At 45.6% G+C, this 15,000-nt stretch overlaps 1 protein-coding gene across 1 annotated transcript in view; it reads right to left on the bottom strand.

Annotated features, from left to right (window-relative positions):
• Positions 1 to 3,651: 3,651 nt before the first annotated feature.
• slc30a6 (solute carrier family 30 member 6) overlaps positions 3,652 to 15,000 on the bottom strand; it is a 41,719-nt gene continuing 30,370 nt past the window's right edge. The window contains 7 exon segments of the mRNA XM_069177232.1: positions 3,652 to 5,239; positions 5,241 to 5,393; positions 7,622 to 7,690; positions 7,940 to 7,987; positions 8,091 to 8,193; positions 8,692 to 8,811; positions 14,547 to 14,595. Coding sequence (XP_069033333.1) covers positions 4,793 to 5,239; positions 5,241 to 5,393; positions 7,622 to 7,690; positions 7,940 to 7,987; positions 8,091 to 8,193; positions 8,692 to 8,811; positions 14,547 to 14,595 — 989 coding nt within the window. The 3' untranslated portion in view covers positions 3,652 to 4,792.

Genomic DNA, 15,000 nt, shown 5'->3' with positions numbered 1-15,000 from the left:
TATCTTCTCGTACAAATCTACTGTATTTGGGCGCCGAGTGAAAACAATGTTTTGGTCTGTTACCAAACAAACACAGACGATTTGTCGAGGACTCTTCCAGAAATATTTCCACCAACTTTGGTGAATATCGGATGAACTTTGTAGAAAAAACACAGATACAAACATAAAAATCAGCATTTTTCAAAGCTACTTCTGGCTGCGATCGTCAAATGAATTCAGTGACTGGTCGACTTTAGGAAAACGATAAAACAATTAGAAGCATTTATTTCTGTGGACTTCGTAAGAGGAGGGGAGGGTGGAGGTACATGTATAGAATATAGAATCCACAGATGTGGTTTGTAGTGATGATGAGGAGGAGAGGTTGAAGAGCAAAGCTTCAGATGTCGGTTAATGATGGTTAATTATTAGAAGCCAGAGACTATTAAAGGATCATAACACCGTACGTCCTGTTCCCTGCGACCTGAGCTGCCCATCAGGCGGCCGATGTCGACCCCGCGGTGTGAAGCGGCGGCGGTCTGACCCAGAAAGCCGAGACGCCGCGTACGCAGATCTCATTCATTTTCTGGGGATTTTCGGCGCAGATTACAAAGGCTCTACCCCGTTTGTTTTGTAACAAGCATGTGAAGTCGACGCTAATACGAACACGGCGGCTCTGAACTTCAAAATGCCAGAGGACCTTTTAGAGGCTTAGAGCTGTTGAGCACATCCAACGCTGAGGGAACAGAAGCCCCGCTAAGCTGCGAGGGCAAAGTACTTCTTTGATTGTTTGTTGGAAATCTCCTCCAAAAGGCACAGAACAAAAAACAGAGGGAGGATTATCCTCCGATGCAGAGGAAATGAAATTCTTCAGACAAGGCACTTAAACAGCTTCCTGATGATGCTGTTTGTGTTTGTGTGTGTGTGTTTAGGAAATATGAATGATGCATTTATGACTTGTTCGCTGCAAAAATTCAAGGATTCGTTCAAAATGTAATTATCAACAGTTATTGCTCGTGAAAAATGGTTCCGATCCAAAAGTGTCTTCAGCTGCAATACCAGCGAGTGCCACCAGAGGTCGGCTCCAAAAAGCCTCCGGCTCCATAGACTCTCATTCAACTTCTCTCATCAAATCCAAAGTGAATAAAATGTGTCCATCAGTTATCTCGGTGTTGTTAGCTAAAGTCACTCCTTCTTATTAGTTTTCTGGAGGTCCATCTGAAAATAATCCCTCATTCATTAGAAAAGAAGATTCAAGAAGACCTGTTTTTGGGGGCGTGTCTGTTTGATTGACAGGCCTGTGGTGCAGTCAGGTTACAGCTATCGGTGGGCGGGACGTAGTATCGTCAGGTTTCCAATCAGATCGGTCAGATCCACCGCTGGCTCCTCCCCCAGCTCGTCCAAATATGGTCACTTCCTGCTCCTGACAAATTGATTGACAGTTCATAACTTTTTTCATAATTGATTAACGAGGTTTAAGTTTAATTAGGTTTAATTTTGACTATTTTAAAACCAAACAGCTGTTTGATTTATCAGAAAAATAACCGATCGTAAAACCAACATTGAAACTGCTGATGCGTGTGAACGTGGATGTAAACGACGCACCTCGAGAACATGCACCAAATGATCGGCGCGTGATTCGATCACTAGAAATTTTGCAAAGCATGTCTCCATGACAACCGAGCGAACTCCGTCCAAGACGAAGTAAGAAGCGAGATCTCGTGCCGAGTTTTTCAGGTCACGACTGAAACTTTAAAGTCAGATTTGAACCTTCGGATATTTCATGAAGAACGAGACGCGTTTTTTTATTTTTTTATTTTTTTTTACTCGTGACACCAGAAAACTCCACCAGGTGGCTTCAGAGCCGCCGAGGTGACGGATCCAAACATCTTCGTCCCGGTTTGGGTCGAGGTCCTCGAAGGTCTTCCTCGTTCGCTGAAGAACCTCCCGGGGGAACGGCGAGCCTCCCTCGGCGCCGTTTTCCTTCCCCTCGCTAGATTTGCAGCAAACCCAGTGATCAATGAGTACTGGTCCGGAAGTAACGGAGGGTCTCGGGCCCATTAGTGGGTTTTGGAGACCGGGCGGTTCCCTCGGTAACGTGGTCGGGAGTCCGTCGGCCTCTTAACACGTTGGGACTCTGCCGGACCTCGCTGCTGTCTCCTCGCCTCAGCCTCACGCGGCGGCCTGCAGCGCCGCGCACTCACTGGAATATTTTATGGGCTGATGAGGACGAGCGGCCGGCCAACAAACAGGGACGTGATTGCAGCGGACAAAATAATGACCGGTTGCTGCAAAGCTGCTCGAGTGTGTCAGCTGTTATTATGTAAGCAGGGCGGCGTGTGGCGGGACGATAAGCGCGAGGGGAGGACGGGGAAGACGGGGAGGACGGGGAGGATGACGGGGAGGACGTGAGGAGGACGGGGAGGAAACGTGTTTCTGGCAGCAATCAAACAAAATGATTAATTCAGCGATTAATAACGAGGAGAGAAAGAAGGACGGACAGAAATTTGACTCTTTTTTTAATCTTTTCCCACAAATCTAAAATCTATAAAGTAAATATTAACTTGCAGTGAATGTGATGGGATGAATTATAAAGTCCTGAGAGTTTATATTTTTCACTGTAAAAGGCGGTTTGATTTTAAATCACATTAAAGCAGCTTTATTCGGATTTTTTTTGTTCCTCTTAAATCCCCCGAGTTGGATTTGAGGAACATGAAGTTTTTAAGTTGACGTTATGAAGTGAAAAATGTTCACGCTCTTTTTGTCCTGCCGGTGATATTTTAGGAATGTCGTGTTTTTTGTTCGCACCTTTAGTTTTAATATTTTTTTATTGTTGTTTTTTTGTGTTACATAAAAGTGAATTGAATTGAACTTACCTGTGCGACGTATCATTATGTTACAATATCAGAAATCCAAGAAGATATCTGGTCTCATAACGATGATTCAGCGTTCCTCACGTTAACGTGACCGCTGGTACGTGAACATTTGTGATGTCACCACGGACCTGAAACTGGAGCAAAGAAACATACGATTTTAGGTCAAATGTTTGGGGAACAGAAAATGGCCAAGTGTTCCTGAGCCCATGCAGTGATTTCCACGACAAAATCGGGGTGAAATTCTGGAAACCGTCAAAGAATCTTGAAAGTCTTCAGAAAGTCTACGCCGATGAGGCGACGAACCGGGCGAGGGTGTGTCTGAGCGACGTTCAACGTTTCAAGAGGGGGCGGAGCTTCACTGTCAAAGACTGAAGAAGGCGTGTCATGTTCAGGAGACACCAGCTGGGTTTTCTTTGTGTCACCGTGAATTGGTCCCCCCAGAGTCAGACTGTCAACACCGAGTTCCACCGGGACCTTCTGAGGTTCTGTTCTGGTTTGGACTTCTTTTCTACTTTGTAGTCTTCAGGTCAGTCTGGGTTGTCAATTGTTGGCCCCGCCCCCTGATTAGTTTCACCTGTCCCTCGTTGTCCTTCCCTCCCTGCTGTATTTAGTCTGTGTGCTCTTCTTCTTCCCTCTTTGTCACTTTGTTTCAGTTCCCATTCACAAAGTCTCTTACCGGCTCTTCAAACGGAGGTAGGAGAGTATCATCAGAGGTCAGAAGGTGAGAAAAAAAAAAAGCAAACATGTAAACGAACAAACAAACAACTCAGACATCAAACAAAAAGGCTCAACAAAAATAAACTTTTTAGGACTGTTTTCTTTTTTTCTTTAATAACCAAACCGGGCCGTTCCTCTGAAATAAACATACATGATGGAAAATGAGCGTCGCTGACGGGCAGCAGAGTTACAGTTTGATTCTCCTCGTGTGAAAAAGGCACCAAAACCAACGAGGAGTTTCTGCTCCGTGATACTCGGCATAAAATGTAAAATACCCATAAGTCATCAGGCGAATACAGAAAGTTTCTCCAGAAGTTATTTTTGCAGAACGTGAAGAGGAAGAAGAAGAAAACGATGAAGATGTCTGCAGGGCTGCCGACGACCGCACGATTATTAATCAATTACTAATTTTTTTATGGATTTAAAGTTTGTTCGAGGTTGAAAATCTTGTGATTTGAGTTGTTGGTCGACATCAGAAGAAGTCAAGGTGAGTTTTCTGGAATACAATTAATAATTTAAACAAAAATGATATGCAATTAATAGTTCTTTAAAGCTGTAAAGTTCCTGTAGTTTGGAATGTGTTGAACTTTTCTGCAGCAGCTCTGCAGACAAAATGAAATTTAATTAAAAAAAATGTGGCTTTTTCCCCCAAAGGAAAAAAAAATGGGAATGTTAAATATTACAAATAAAAACAATCATGTCTTTTTAGTTTTGTGGCCACAAAACACTCAGAGGTTTTAATCTGATCACAGTGATCAATAAGTTTCTGTCTCACGGACAACTTCCTGTTTTCAGAAGCTCCGCCCTCTAAATTGGTCCAATCAGCTGCTTTAAATTAAAGCAATTCTTTTGTGTTGTATCATAACATCGATGTGCCGTCACCTCTGACCTTTGACCTTGTAACGCCTCAGCGTTTAAAATTCGATTTATTTTTTTATGATTTCCTGGCATCATTTTATTTTGAAAAAACAACTGGAAAACATCAAAAGTCCGATCGCTGCTGTCGAACCTCAGAACGATGTCACTTCCTGAGATCCTGAAGACACAAACAAACACGCTGAAGGACAGAAAGTCCAACCGGGTCGTCGTCTTGGTCCCGAAGTCAGCAGAATAAATAGCACAAATCCTCCAGAGTTCCTCCTGCGGTCGTCATGACGACCCCTCCGACCTTCGGACACCTGAACTGAACATCAGCTCCTGTTAGTGTCCGAGTGTTATCGGTGTCAGGGTCGGTACTGTCTGTACTGCGACTGGGAGCTCAGAGGGTTGCCGGTTCCGAACCTCAGCGGTGCCGCCGACCCACCGAAGGCAGTCCTGTAGCTCTGAGAGGACGGCAGCCCGAGTCCGAACCCGGTTCCCGGTCCCGGCCCGGCGCCGGGCCGCGCCAGGCCCTGACTCAGCGTCCCCGTGTAGGGCGGCGCTCCATAGGAGAGTCCCAGGCCTCCGTAGGGCCGGTGGGGGTGGTGGCCCGGCGCCGGCAGAACCACCGGCGCCACGTTCCTCCCCGGCGTGTCGAAGGAGAACTCCGGAGGAGGACTGCTGGGTTTGGAGGGCGTGGAGGTCAGCGGGTCCAGATCTCCTCCGGACATCAGCAGAGGAGGCAGAGAGGAGGAGAGGGAGGCGTAGCCTTCGCCAGGACCCAGAGGGGGCGGAGCCGAGGAGGAGGAGGAGGAGAGGGGCCCCGGTGAGGAGGGGGCGGGTCCAGTCGTCCTTAAAGATCTGCACGGTCAGCGTGGAGACGAGCGGCAGCAGCCGGTTGGTGACGTGAGCCAGAACCAGCTGCTCGTTGGCGTCGCGGCGGATACGGACGTGGGCGGAGCCAGCCTGGAGCGGGGAGGGGAGGGGGGGGGGGGGGTAAATGATAAATGATATAATAACATGGAAAAAAACTGTTCAAATGTGTAAATCGATAATTAAATAAATTAAAATGAATACAATGTAATTAAAAGCCAAACCTAAACAGGTCTGATTGAGTTTGGTTTTAAAAATAACAAATAATACAAACAGATCTCATCAATCAGATGATTAATTAACAACAATCAAAACTGAAAAAGTCAAAACTTAAAAATCTTTTTAAGAAAAGCAAAGGATTAAAATCAGAAAACAAGAAGCAGTTCGAAGTGTTTGTTCCTCTACTGATGTCAAATTCAACATTTGAAATGTTTATTTTTTAGATTCAACATCTCAACATTCATGTTTCAAACTTCTGATTCTGAAAAACACAAAAGTGACGACTCGGCTTTGTCCTCGTTTCCTAATTTCAGTGTCCTCATGGGAGTGTTCAACGTGTCACACACACACACACACACACACACACACACACACACACACACACACACACACACACACACATACATACACACCACAGCGCCCCCCGGGGGGCAGAAGTGCAGTCAGGGGGGTCAAATCAGTTTGGACAGCTGCTCTGTTAGCGGCGGGCAGACAACCAACAGTTGTGTAACTGCAGCAGCATCGCCGTCGCCGTCGACGACAATCACACAAACAACAACAACAGAAACGGGCATCCTGAAGGTAAACACGCGGCTCCCCCTGCAGGATGACGCAGGTAAGGCAGAGGAGACGCTTCCCTGTGACATCACAGGTTTTATATTTACCTGCTCAATAATTTCAGACGTCAATAAATATCACAAATAAAAAAGTCATTCAACCACAAACTTAATCTATATTATTATATTATGATGTTATAATATTATAGAGAACGAGTCTCACTCCACTGATCACCGTGTTTATAATTTTTTGTTTAAATTTTCTGCTCTAAAAATGTTCTGAAAATATGAATTATCATTATTATTCTAATGAAGTTTTTATTCATTAATACATCATAAGACACGAAAATATGTTGCGTTAACATTCTTCAGTGTTTTTCAGAACTTTTTATGACCCGTTTCTTGAAATCTGTTCTGTTGAAATCTCAACGTTCTTTAAAACGTTATAAAAATGTTTTGTGATGTTTTTAGAGAACATGAACTGGAATTTCAAGCTGAGACGGATCTTCTGAAGTCCAACAACAAAGGACATTCCTCCTCCTCCACCTGCTCCTCCTCCTCCTCTCCTTCCTCCTCCTCCCCGCTCCTCCTCCTCCATCCTCTCCCTCCTCCTCCTCTCCTTCCTCCTCCTCCCCTTCCTGCTCCTCCTCCTCCATCCTCTCCCTCCTCCTCCTCTCCCTCCTCCTCCTCCTCCTCTCCTTCCTCCTCCTCCCCTTCCTGCTCCTCCTCCTCTCCCTCCTCCTTCTCCATCCTCTCCCTCCTCCACCTCCCCCTCCATCCTCTAGAAAGCCAGCTGATCACTGTTCGCTGCAGAACAGATGAGGAGGACGGATGAGGAGGACAAGGAGGACGAGGAGACAACAGGAGCAACGTTCCCTCCAAAAAAAATAAAAACCAAAAAGCGGGGAGGGAAAATGTCCGCATGAATGACTTGTTCCTTCCTTTCGTCTGGATGAACAAATCCCTGCAGATCGTCGCCCCGATCTGACGAATGACGAAGGAGGATGAACGAGACAAAAGGGTGGGGGGGGCAGGGGTGGGTGGTGGTGTCTAGAAACAAACACTGACAACAAACAAAACAAACTAAATAACCGGAGGGTGTGTGGGGGGGGGAGGGAGGGGGGAGTCAGATCAGGACCTGAGAACGATCCAACAAGATGAGATCGTCAGAAGGGAACCTGACTCCCCTCTGGTCACCTGACCGCCCTCTGGTCACCTGACTCCCATCTGGTCACCTGACCGCCCTCTGGTCACCTGACTCCCCTCTGGTCACCTGACTCCCCTCTGGTCACCTGACTCCCCTCTGGTCACCTGACTCCCATCTGGTCACCTGACCGCCCTCTGGTCACCTGACCCCCCTCTGGTCACCTGACTCCCATCTGGTCACCTGACCCCCCTCTGGTCACCTGACCGCCCTCTGGTCACCTGACTCCCATCTGGTCACCTGACTCCCCTCTGGTCACCTGACCGCCCTCTGGTCACCTGACCCCCCTCTGGTCACCTGACCGCCCTCTGGTCACCAACGTGAGCTGATGATCGACGTACCAGCGATCCGAAGCCGACGGTCCAGAAGTGCTCATTCCGAACCTCCAGAACTCCGTCCAGAGTCGACACCTGATCGGACGCAAAAACAACAAACAATCAACAACAACAACAACAACAGGACGTAATTACATGAATCAGGGAGTTGTTTAAAAAAAGAAGAAAAGAATGTTTTTATAACATTTTACCCCCAAAAAACATTTCAAATTCCATAAATTAAATTGAGAAACATTTTTGATCACAACAAAGATGATCTGCTGTGGAGCTGTGTATAGATATATATTATGTATTAATATTAGATTATTAATACGCAGATCTCACCTCTCTGAGGAGTTTGTCAAGCTGTCCGATGACGTGAGAGGGCGTGGTCTACAGGACAGACGGCAAACAAGTTAATGTGAAGTACACACACACACACACACACACACACACACACACACACACACACACACACACACACGTCTCGGTTTACCTGCAGCAGCACTTTCCCGCTGTACACACTCATCGGGTACATGGTGCCGAAGGTCATGAGGGCAATGGCGACCGCCGACGCCGTGTCCACCGCGTTGTAGTTACTGAACACACACACACACACACACACACACACACACACACACACACACACACACACACGTAATTAATGCAAATTCTGGAAATCTTTGAAATGAACAGAAAGCTCAGCTGAAAGTATGACATCATAAATTCTCCTTTCAAAATAAAACTGACTTTATTGCCAAACATAACTTCATTTTCAATCAGCGAGGCTCCGCTAAACTACTTTAATTTAATATTATTTTAATATTAATTATTAGACAAGTCCCTCCAGAAAATCACGCTCTTGTTAATCGCAAAAAATAACTTTTTTTTTTGTGCAAATTTGCAAAATTCACGCGATTATTCTGTAAAAAATGTCTTGAACAGAAACTCGGCTGAAATAAAGTACCCTTTCAAAAATAAAACTGACTTCATCACCAAAACTAAGTGTTCATTTCCAGCAGCGAGGCTCCGCCCCCTCTCCTCTCACCATCAAAACAAACTGCTGCTCGCTGACAGAGAAATTGAATTGTCCTTACTTGATTTCTATGAGCATGTAGGTGATGCAGAGGGACAAAGCTCCTGCAGCGTTGATCAGGACGAACGGGTTCATACGAGGCAGCAGGACACTGCTCAGACCTGGAATGATGCCACACAGACTGTACACACACACACACACACACACACACACACACACACACACACACACACACACACACACACACAGGATTGTGAACATCACCTGATTGTAACATTAAATTAACTTCAAAGCTAAAAAATATTTCAATAAATGACTTCGAACTAAAAAGGTTGAATTTTTTTGGTTTTCGCTCAACTTTTGCAAAACTTAATAATAGTATATAAAACGTAATCATTATAAAACTGCAACTCATTCACCATTTCGCTCGTCTTTAGCTGATTGCAGCCCCGATTGGTCGCCTGGGTTTGTTCTGTAATATAAATCTGAATCTTCCAAACATCTGCAGCTCCTTCTGTTTATTGGGAGTTATTTATTCATATTTTATGACCAAACTTTGTTGAACTCGGTCGGTTTGAAAAGAGAAAGTTGCAGCTTGTAGTCGAACAGAAAGTTCATTTTTATTGATAAAAAGATAAAAGAGTCGGAGTCCTCCTCTGATTTTTTAGGGAGCTCAGCAGCGTCCCTCCTCCTCCTCCTCCTCCTCCTCTCTAAGCTGCAGCTTCCCTCGGCGTTCAATCCTCCCGTGTTTATGTTTGTCGTTAGGATTAGGCCTTTAACCCGATCACACCATCATAACGGACTTCAGGGGGATTTGAGCCGGTCTTGATGGGATCATTCTTGTTTTGTTTCATGTTTAGCTGGTCTAAGCTCCCACCGAGCTCCTGCACCTCCTCCCGCCTCCACGACGGATCGCAGTCGGGACGGAGGAGACGCGGCTGGATTCACGCCGCCGCACAGGTCGCCCGACGGGAAACGATTTTATTTCGATGGAGAAATGAAAGTTTGATGTAAATCCTGCAGATCTGGGATGAAATATTCTGACAGAAATGTCCGTCATAATTACACAGAGGTGACATCATCAGACGGTTTTATATCGATAAATCAACTAAAAGTTGATCACACTGCTGACAAACTGGATTTGATGAGAAACTCCAGATTTGAGACTTTTGGACAGAAGTTTCCTTGAACTTTCTTCAACTCCTATTTTCTGACCTTTTTTATCACAAAAACTATTAAATAACATTTAAAGAAAAATCTCCGAGGCAGCGGAGAATATTTCTGAATCTTTAACCATTTTACAGACAACAAAGAAATTGTTCTTTGAAGGAACCGACAGTGAACGTCATACTGAGTCAAACCGTACATGTGCAGGTGTTTCTTTTTATTTCACTTAATTAAATTCTGCAAAGCTGTAAAACCGTCAGAGAACATGACGATAATCACGCGTTACTTGATGGAGGAAAAAAAAAAAGATTCATCAGAAGTTATTCTGCATTAAGTTTCACGTATATTTCAGCTCCTCGCTTTGTCTTTAAAAAAAAAATCTTCTATAGTCTGAGGAGTTCGTAAAGATACGGCGTTTTACTCAAAGGACACAGAGGACAGACAGAGGACACAGAGGACAGACATGCAGCTGGACGATCACGTCCTTCCCCCCTGAGGACGTCCGTTACACAAGTCGTCCCTCTTTGTGTTCAAGTAATAACTTCTCTAATCAGGGATTAATAAAGTTCTCCTGCTTCTGATCGTGTACGCTGACGTAAGCGCGGCCGGTTCAACCCGCTCCACCTCGCAGCAGAGTACCCGTCCGGGTTTTACTCCTCGTTAAATTCTGACCAGGAGAATACGAAGCGGAGGAACGTGGCCCGTCTGAGGTACGGCAGCCGGCCCGGCGGCCCGTCTGAGGTACGGCAGCCGGCCCGGCGGCCCGTCTGATCGGCCCGGGAACAGATTCTCTCCGGGTCGATCGGCATCGCGAGGCGTCACATTGAATTTCCAATACGTGAAACGCCGGCGCTCCAAGGCTGCGAAACACGGAGCGGGAGGAGGAGGGGGGGGGTCTAAAAACAAAACATGTCACTCAGAGGAAGAGGAAGAGGAGGAGGAGGAGGAGACGGAGAAGCAGCAGGAGAGGAGGAGACGCTCAGAGAGTCGAGGATGAGTCTGACAATCCCGGCGATCCCGTAATCCCTGTTGATGCATTGATATAATTTGACATGTGACCTTGTGTGTGTGTAGGTGTGTGTGTGTGTGTGTGTGTGTGTGTGTGTGTGTGTGTGTGTGTGTGTGTGTGTGTGTGTGTGTGTGTGTGTGTGTGTGTGTGGAGACTCCGGTCGGCTGCATCCTCTATTCTTCTTCTGTTTCTAGCGTAACATCTACACGTTTTACACTTCTGCTACTTTAGTTAGTTGAACAGCTTTAAGGTGCTTCACTGCCACCTTGTGGTGGTTGTGATGCATTACAACCAGTAAAAACAACGGTAAATATATGTCGCAATATGCAACAAAAAGGTGAAAATTTGCTAACTTTAAAAAGAGCGTTTGCGTTGGCGTAAATCTACAGTAGCAACATTTCAGCAACGTGCAAACTAAAACCATCCTGACGTTGGTAACCGTACGTAAAGTTACATGTTTGAGTTGCGATGCTGCTGAGGGATCGCAGGACGTGCAAGTCGAGGAACGTGTTCAAATGAAAGTCGTGAGTTCGTGGTTACGACGTGGGAAGTCGTTGTTCACGGTGTGATTGGCAATACGAACGATGTCTGGAGGCTACAGATGCTAACATTTTAACAAAGACATAATGACGGAGGGAGGAAGTGAAGTCCACGTATTCCTCAGACGTCACAGAGAAAAAGTCTCATGTAGTAACTTAAACATCCAACGATAAAATTAACTTCCGTATTGTCCGGAAATGTCAGCAAACACGTCACAAACTCTGAGAACTTTTAGAAAATTCAGAGGAATACGAGGAATCGCGAACAACCACCAGAGGGCGGCGTTCGTACGGATGGATCTCATTAACACGGTAAACAGCTGAGTCAGCGTCAGTCCGAATCAGACCACATCCTACGAAATTTAAACCGACGTTCACGGAAATCCTTCCTGATGTAAAACGCGACAAAAAAGGTTAAACCTGTAATTACACATTTTTTTGTTTGGGCATCGAAAAGCTACGAACAACAAATCATCTGTTTATCTACAAAGTTTAAAACTAAATCTGCTGAGAAATAAACCGACTTCTGTGAAGACGCTCTGATTTCTTACTGAACTGAAGCAACGTGAGGACAAGGAGCGACATCATGACAATCTAAATCTGCTAAATCTTCCTTTGTCTCACACACACACACACACACACACACACTCACAGATCAGGCTTGTGGCTGGTGAGGCCAACAGAGCAGCAGGCTTTATATAACCCAGTTGGCCCTCAGACCCGGATGAGGTTAAGTGGGGAGAAGCCATTACAACACAGTCAGCGACACACACACACACACACACACACACACACACACACACACACACACACACACACACACACACACACACACAGCCAGGCGGTTACGCCGGGACACACGCATGCACACACGAGTATCTGCGTGCGCACACACAGAGAGCGCTCGTACGAAAGCTCACACACCACGTTGTTCTCCCGCCACACACACACACACACACACACACACACACACACACACACACACACACACACACACACACACACACACACACACAGTCAAAGAGTGGAAACTAGGCTGGGACGTCCTGTTCGCTTCTGCCATCTCAGCCAATCACAGCTCGGCTCTGCTGCACAACTCTCCAGGCTGTCGCCCCGAGTAACCCACACCAACTGAGCCGCCGTGTGTGTGTGTGTGTGTGTGTGTGTGTGTGTGTGTGTGTGTGTGTGTGTGTGTGTGTGTGTGTGTGTGTGTGTGTGTGTGTGTGTGTGTGTGCATTACGTACTTCACCCACTTCAGATGTGGGAATGAGCAGCGAGATGTAATATTCATCAGTCAAACAGTCTACTTTAGCCCCAGCTCCATGCGTTGCCATGGTGACGTACAGAGACGTAAAGGACTCCTCGTTTTGGAGACGAGAGCTTGTCATCGAAGACGACGGCTTGTGAGAGGAAACACAATTATCCGACGCCGTGTGTGTGTTTGTGTGTGTGTTTGTGTGTGTCTGTGCGTGCGTGTTTGTGCGTGCGTGCGTGTGTGTGCGTGCGTGCGTGTGTGTGTGTGTGTGTGTGTGTGTGTGTGTGTGTATGTGTGTGTGTGTTGGTGATCCGATGTAACTGCAGTTTTTACATGTTCATAATGTGTAATTGGATGTAATGAAGTCTGTCAGTCGTGTTTAATCTTCACAGCAGAACACGTGTTCAACATGTCGGCTGACGTGTTTATCGGACAGAAGGTTCACGCCAAGGAAAATAAATCATTTAAACACACGTCAACCTGCAAATCAAATCAAATAGATTCTGAACTTTTGTCATCTTCATCTTATTTATGGATCAGGAAGCTTTGACATAATCTGCCATCAGGAAAAGGAACATCCAACATAGACGGTAATTTATGGGCTAATTATAATAAATTAAATGAAAAGCAAGATCGTGTCTAAAACACAGATTTTAAGATCCAATTTAAGCCCCGAGAGTCGGGAGGGAAACGGAAACATTTGGGAGAGTTTGTTTTATTAAACGTGCCGCAAATAATTCTGCATCCAGACGAGTCACGACAGAATTAAACTGAATTGTCTCTGAGAAGCTTCAGACACGATCAGCTGATCAAAGAAAACATGTCATAAAAACAGCCGCATGAAACCAACAGATTTCCACGGTATTGCACTAAAACCTGGAAACACTTGAGGAGATAATGATTCATTTTACTGGACAAGAAATCTTAAAAACAGCTGCTTCCACTGTGGAAATCAGGAAACTCTGAGAAATCATTTAAAGGTTTGAAATCAGTAGAAAATTCTGCTGTTTTGTTTTTAGATCAAACTCACAGCACAGGAAGTTTCTTTTCTCCAGAAAACGTCTGCAGTTCTTTGTGGAAAAACACTTTGCATCAACAGAACTGAAGAGAAACTGGATTCTGGTGCAAAGTGTCAGTTTCTGAACCGCAGATATCAGATGTCAGATATCAGGAAACTGTCAGCAGGACGTTCAGAGAGAAGACGGACGGACATGAGTCTCCAATATTCAACCGTTCATCACAAACAGAAGTGACCATATTTGGACGAGCTGGGGGAGGAGCCAGCGGTGGATCTGACCGATCTGATTGGAAACCTGACGATACTACGTCCCGCCCACCGATAGCTGTAACCTGACTGCACCGCAGGCCTGTCAATCAAACAGACACGCCCCCAAAAACAGGTCTTCTTGAATCTTCTTTTCTAATGAATGAGGGATTATTTTCAGATGGACCTCCAGAAAACTAATAAGAAGGAGTGACTTTAGCTAACAACACCGAGATAACTGATGGACACATTTTATTCACTTTGGATTTGATGAGAGAAGTTGAATGGGAGTCTATGGAGCCGGAGGCTTTTTGGAGCCGACCTCTAGTGGCACTCGCTGGTATTGCAGCTGAAGCAATAAACTGTATTGATAAACTAGATTTATTGAAATGAATCAACAATTTGTTTGTTTGTAAACAAAAAGTTTAGAAACTGAAATATTGATAATAAACGCTCCATAAACACCTGACAAGACGGATGAAGTGAATTTCTACCGCAGGATGCAGGGACCTCGTGACCTTCGACCCTGGGGTCAACAAGGAGTGTGTGTGTGTGTGTGTGTGTGTGTGTGTGTGTGTGTGTGTGTGTGTGTTGAGTCAGTGTAAGCAGATCCTTGCTGAGCCCCTGATGTGCTGATGAAGGAGAGCGAGCAGGAAGGATGAGGTCGTGTTGACGTTCTTACCTTCGACTCAGATCGGCGACGTGTTCCTGGAGCCAACTGCTGCTGGCCGCTGGACAGAGACAGGGGGACGGACAGGGGGACGGACAGGGGCACGGAGAGGGTCAGTGTCAAACATAGCAGTCATAACACTTCAATACAACAAAAACATTGTGTTCGGTTCTTCCTGTCGTCACTTCCCGGAACAGAAACTCTGCAGCTTCAGTTCCTGCAGGAAGCTTTTTACCGGAGCACCGTTTGGTGTCTATCGTACGACGTGTTAATGCGTAACTCCTCTGTAACAGTTCCAATAAAGTTTTATTCAAACGTGACGGCTTCCCTGCTGCAGTTCAGTTCAGTTCATTCATTAAGTTCAATCTCAGTTTTTAAACTCTTATTTTTCTACTTTAACGGAACACAAAACGTCGAGCGTCCAGAAAACATCGTAGTTTCAGGGATTGTTCTGATTTCATGACGG

Source organism: Embiotoca jacksoni, unplaced genomic scaffold (genome assembly GCF_022577435.1).
Source record: "Embiotoca jacksoni isolate LCO1_2020_lvr unplaced genomic scaffold, fEmbJac1.0.p SCAF_70, whole genome shotgun sequence".
Taxonomy (NCBI): Eukaryota; Metazoa; Chordata; class Actinopteri; family Embiotocidae; genus Embiotoca; species Embiotoca jacksoni.
The sequence above is the reverse complement of the archived record's forward strand: the minus strand, read 5'-3'. Positions and strand labels throughout refer to the sequence as shown.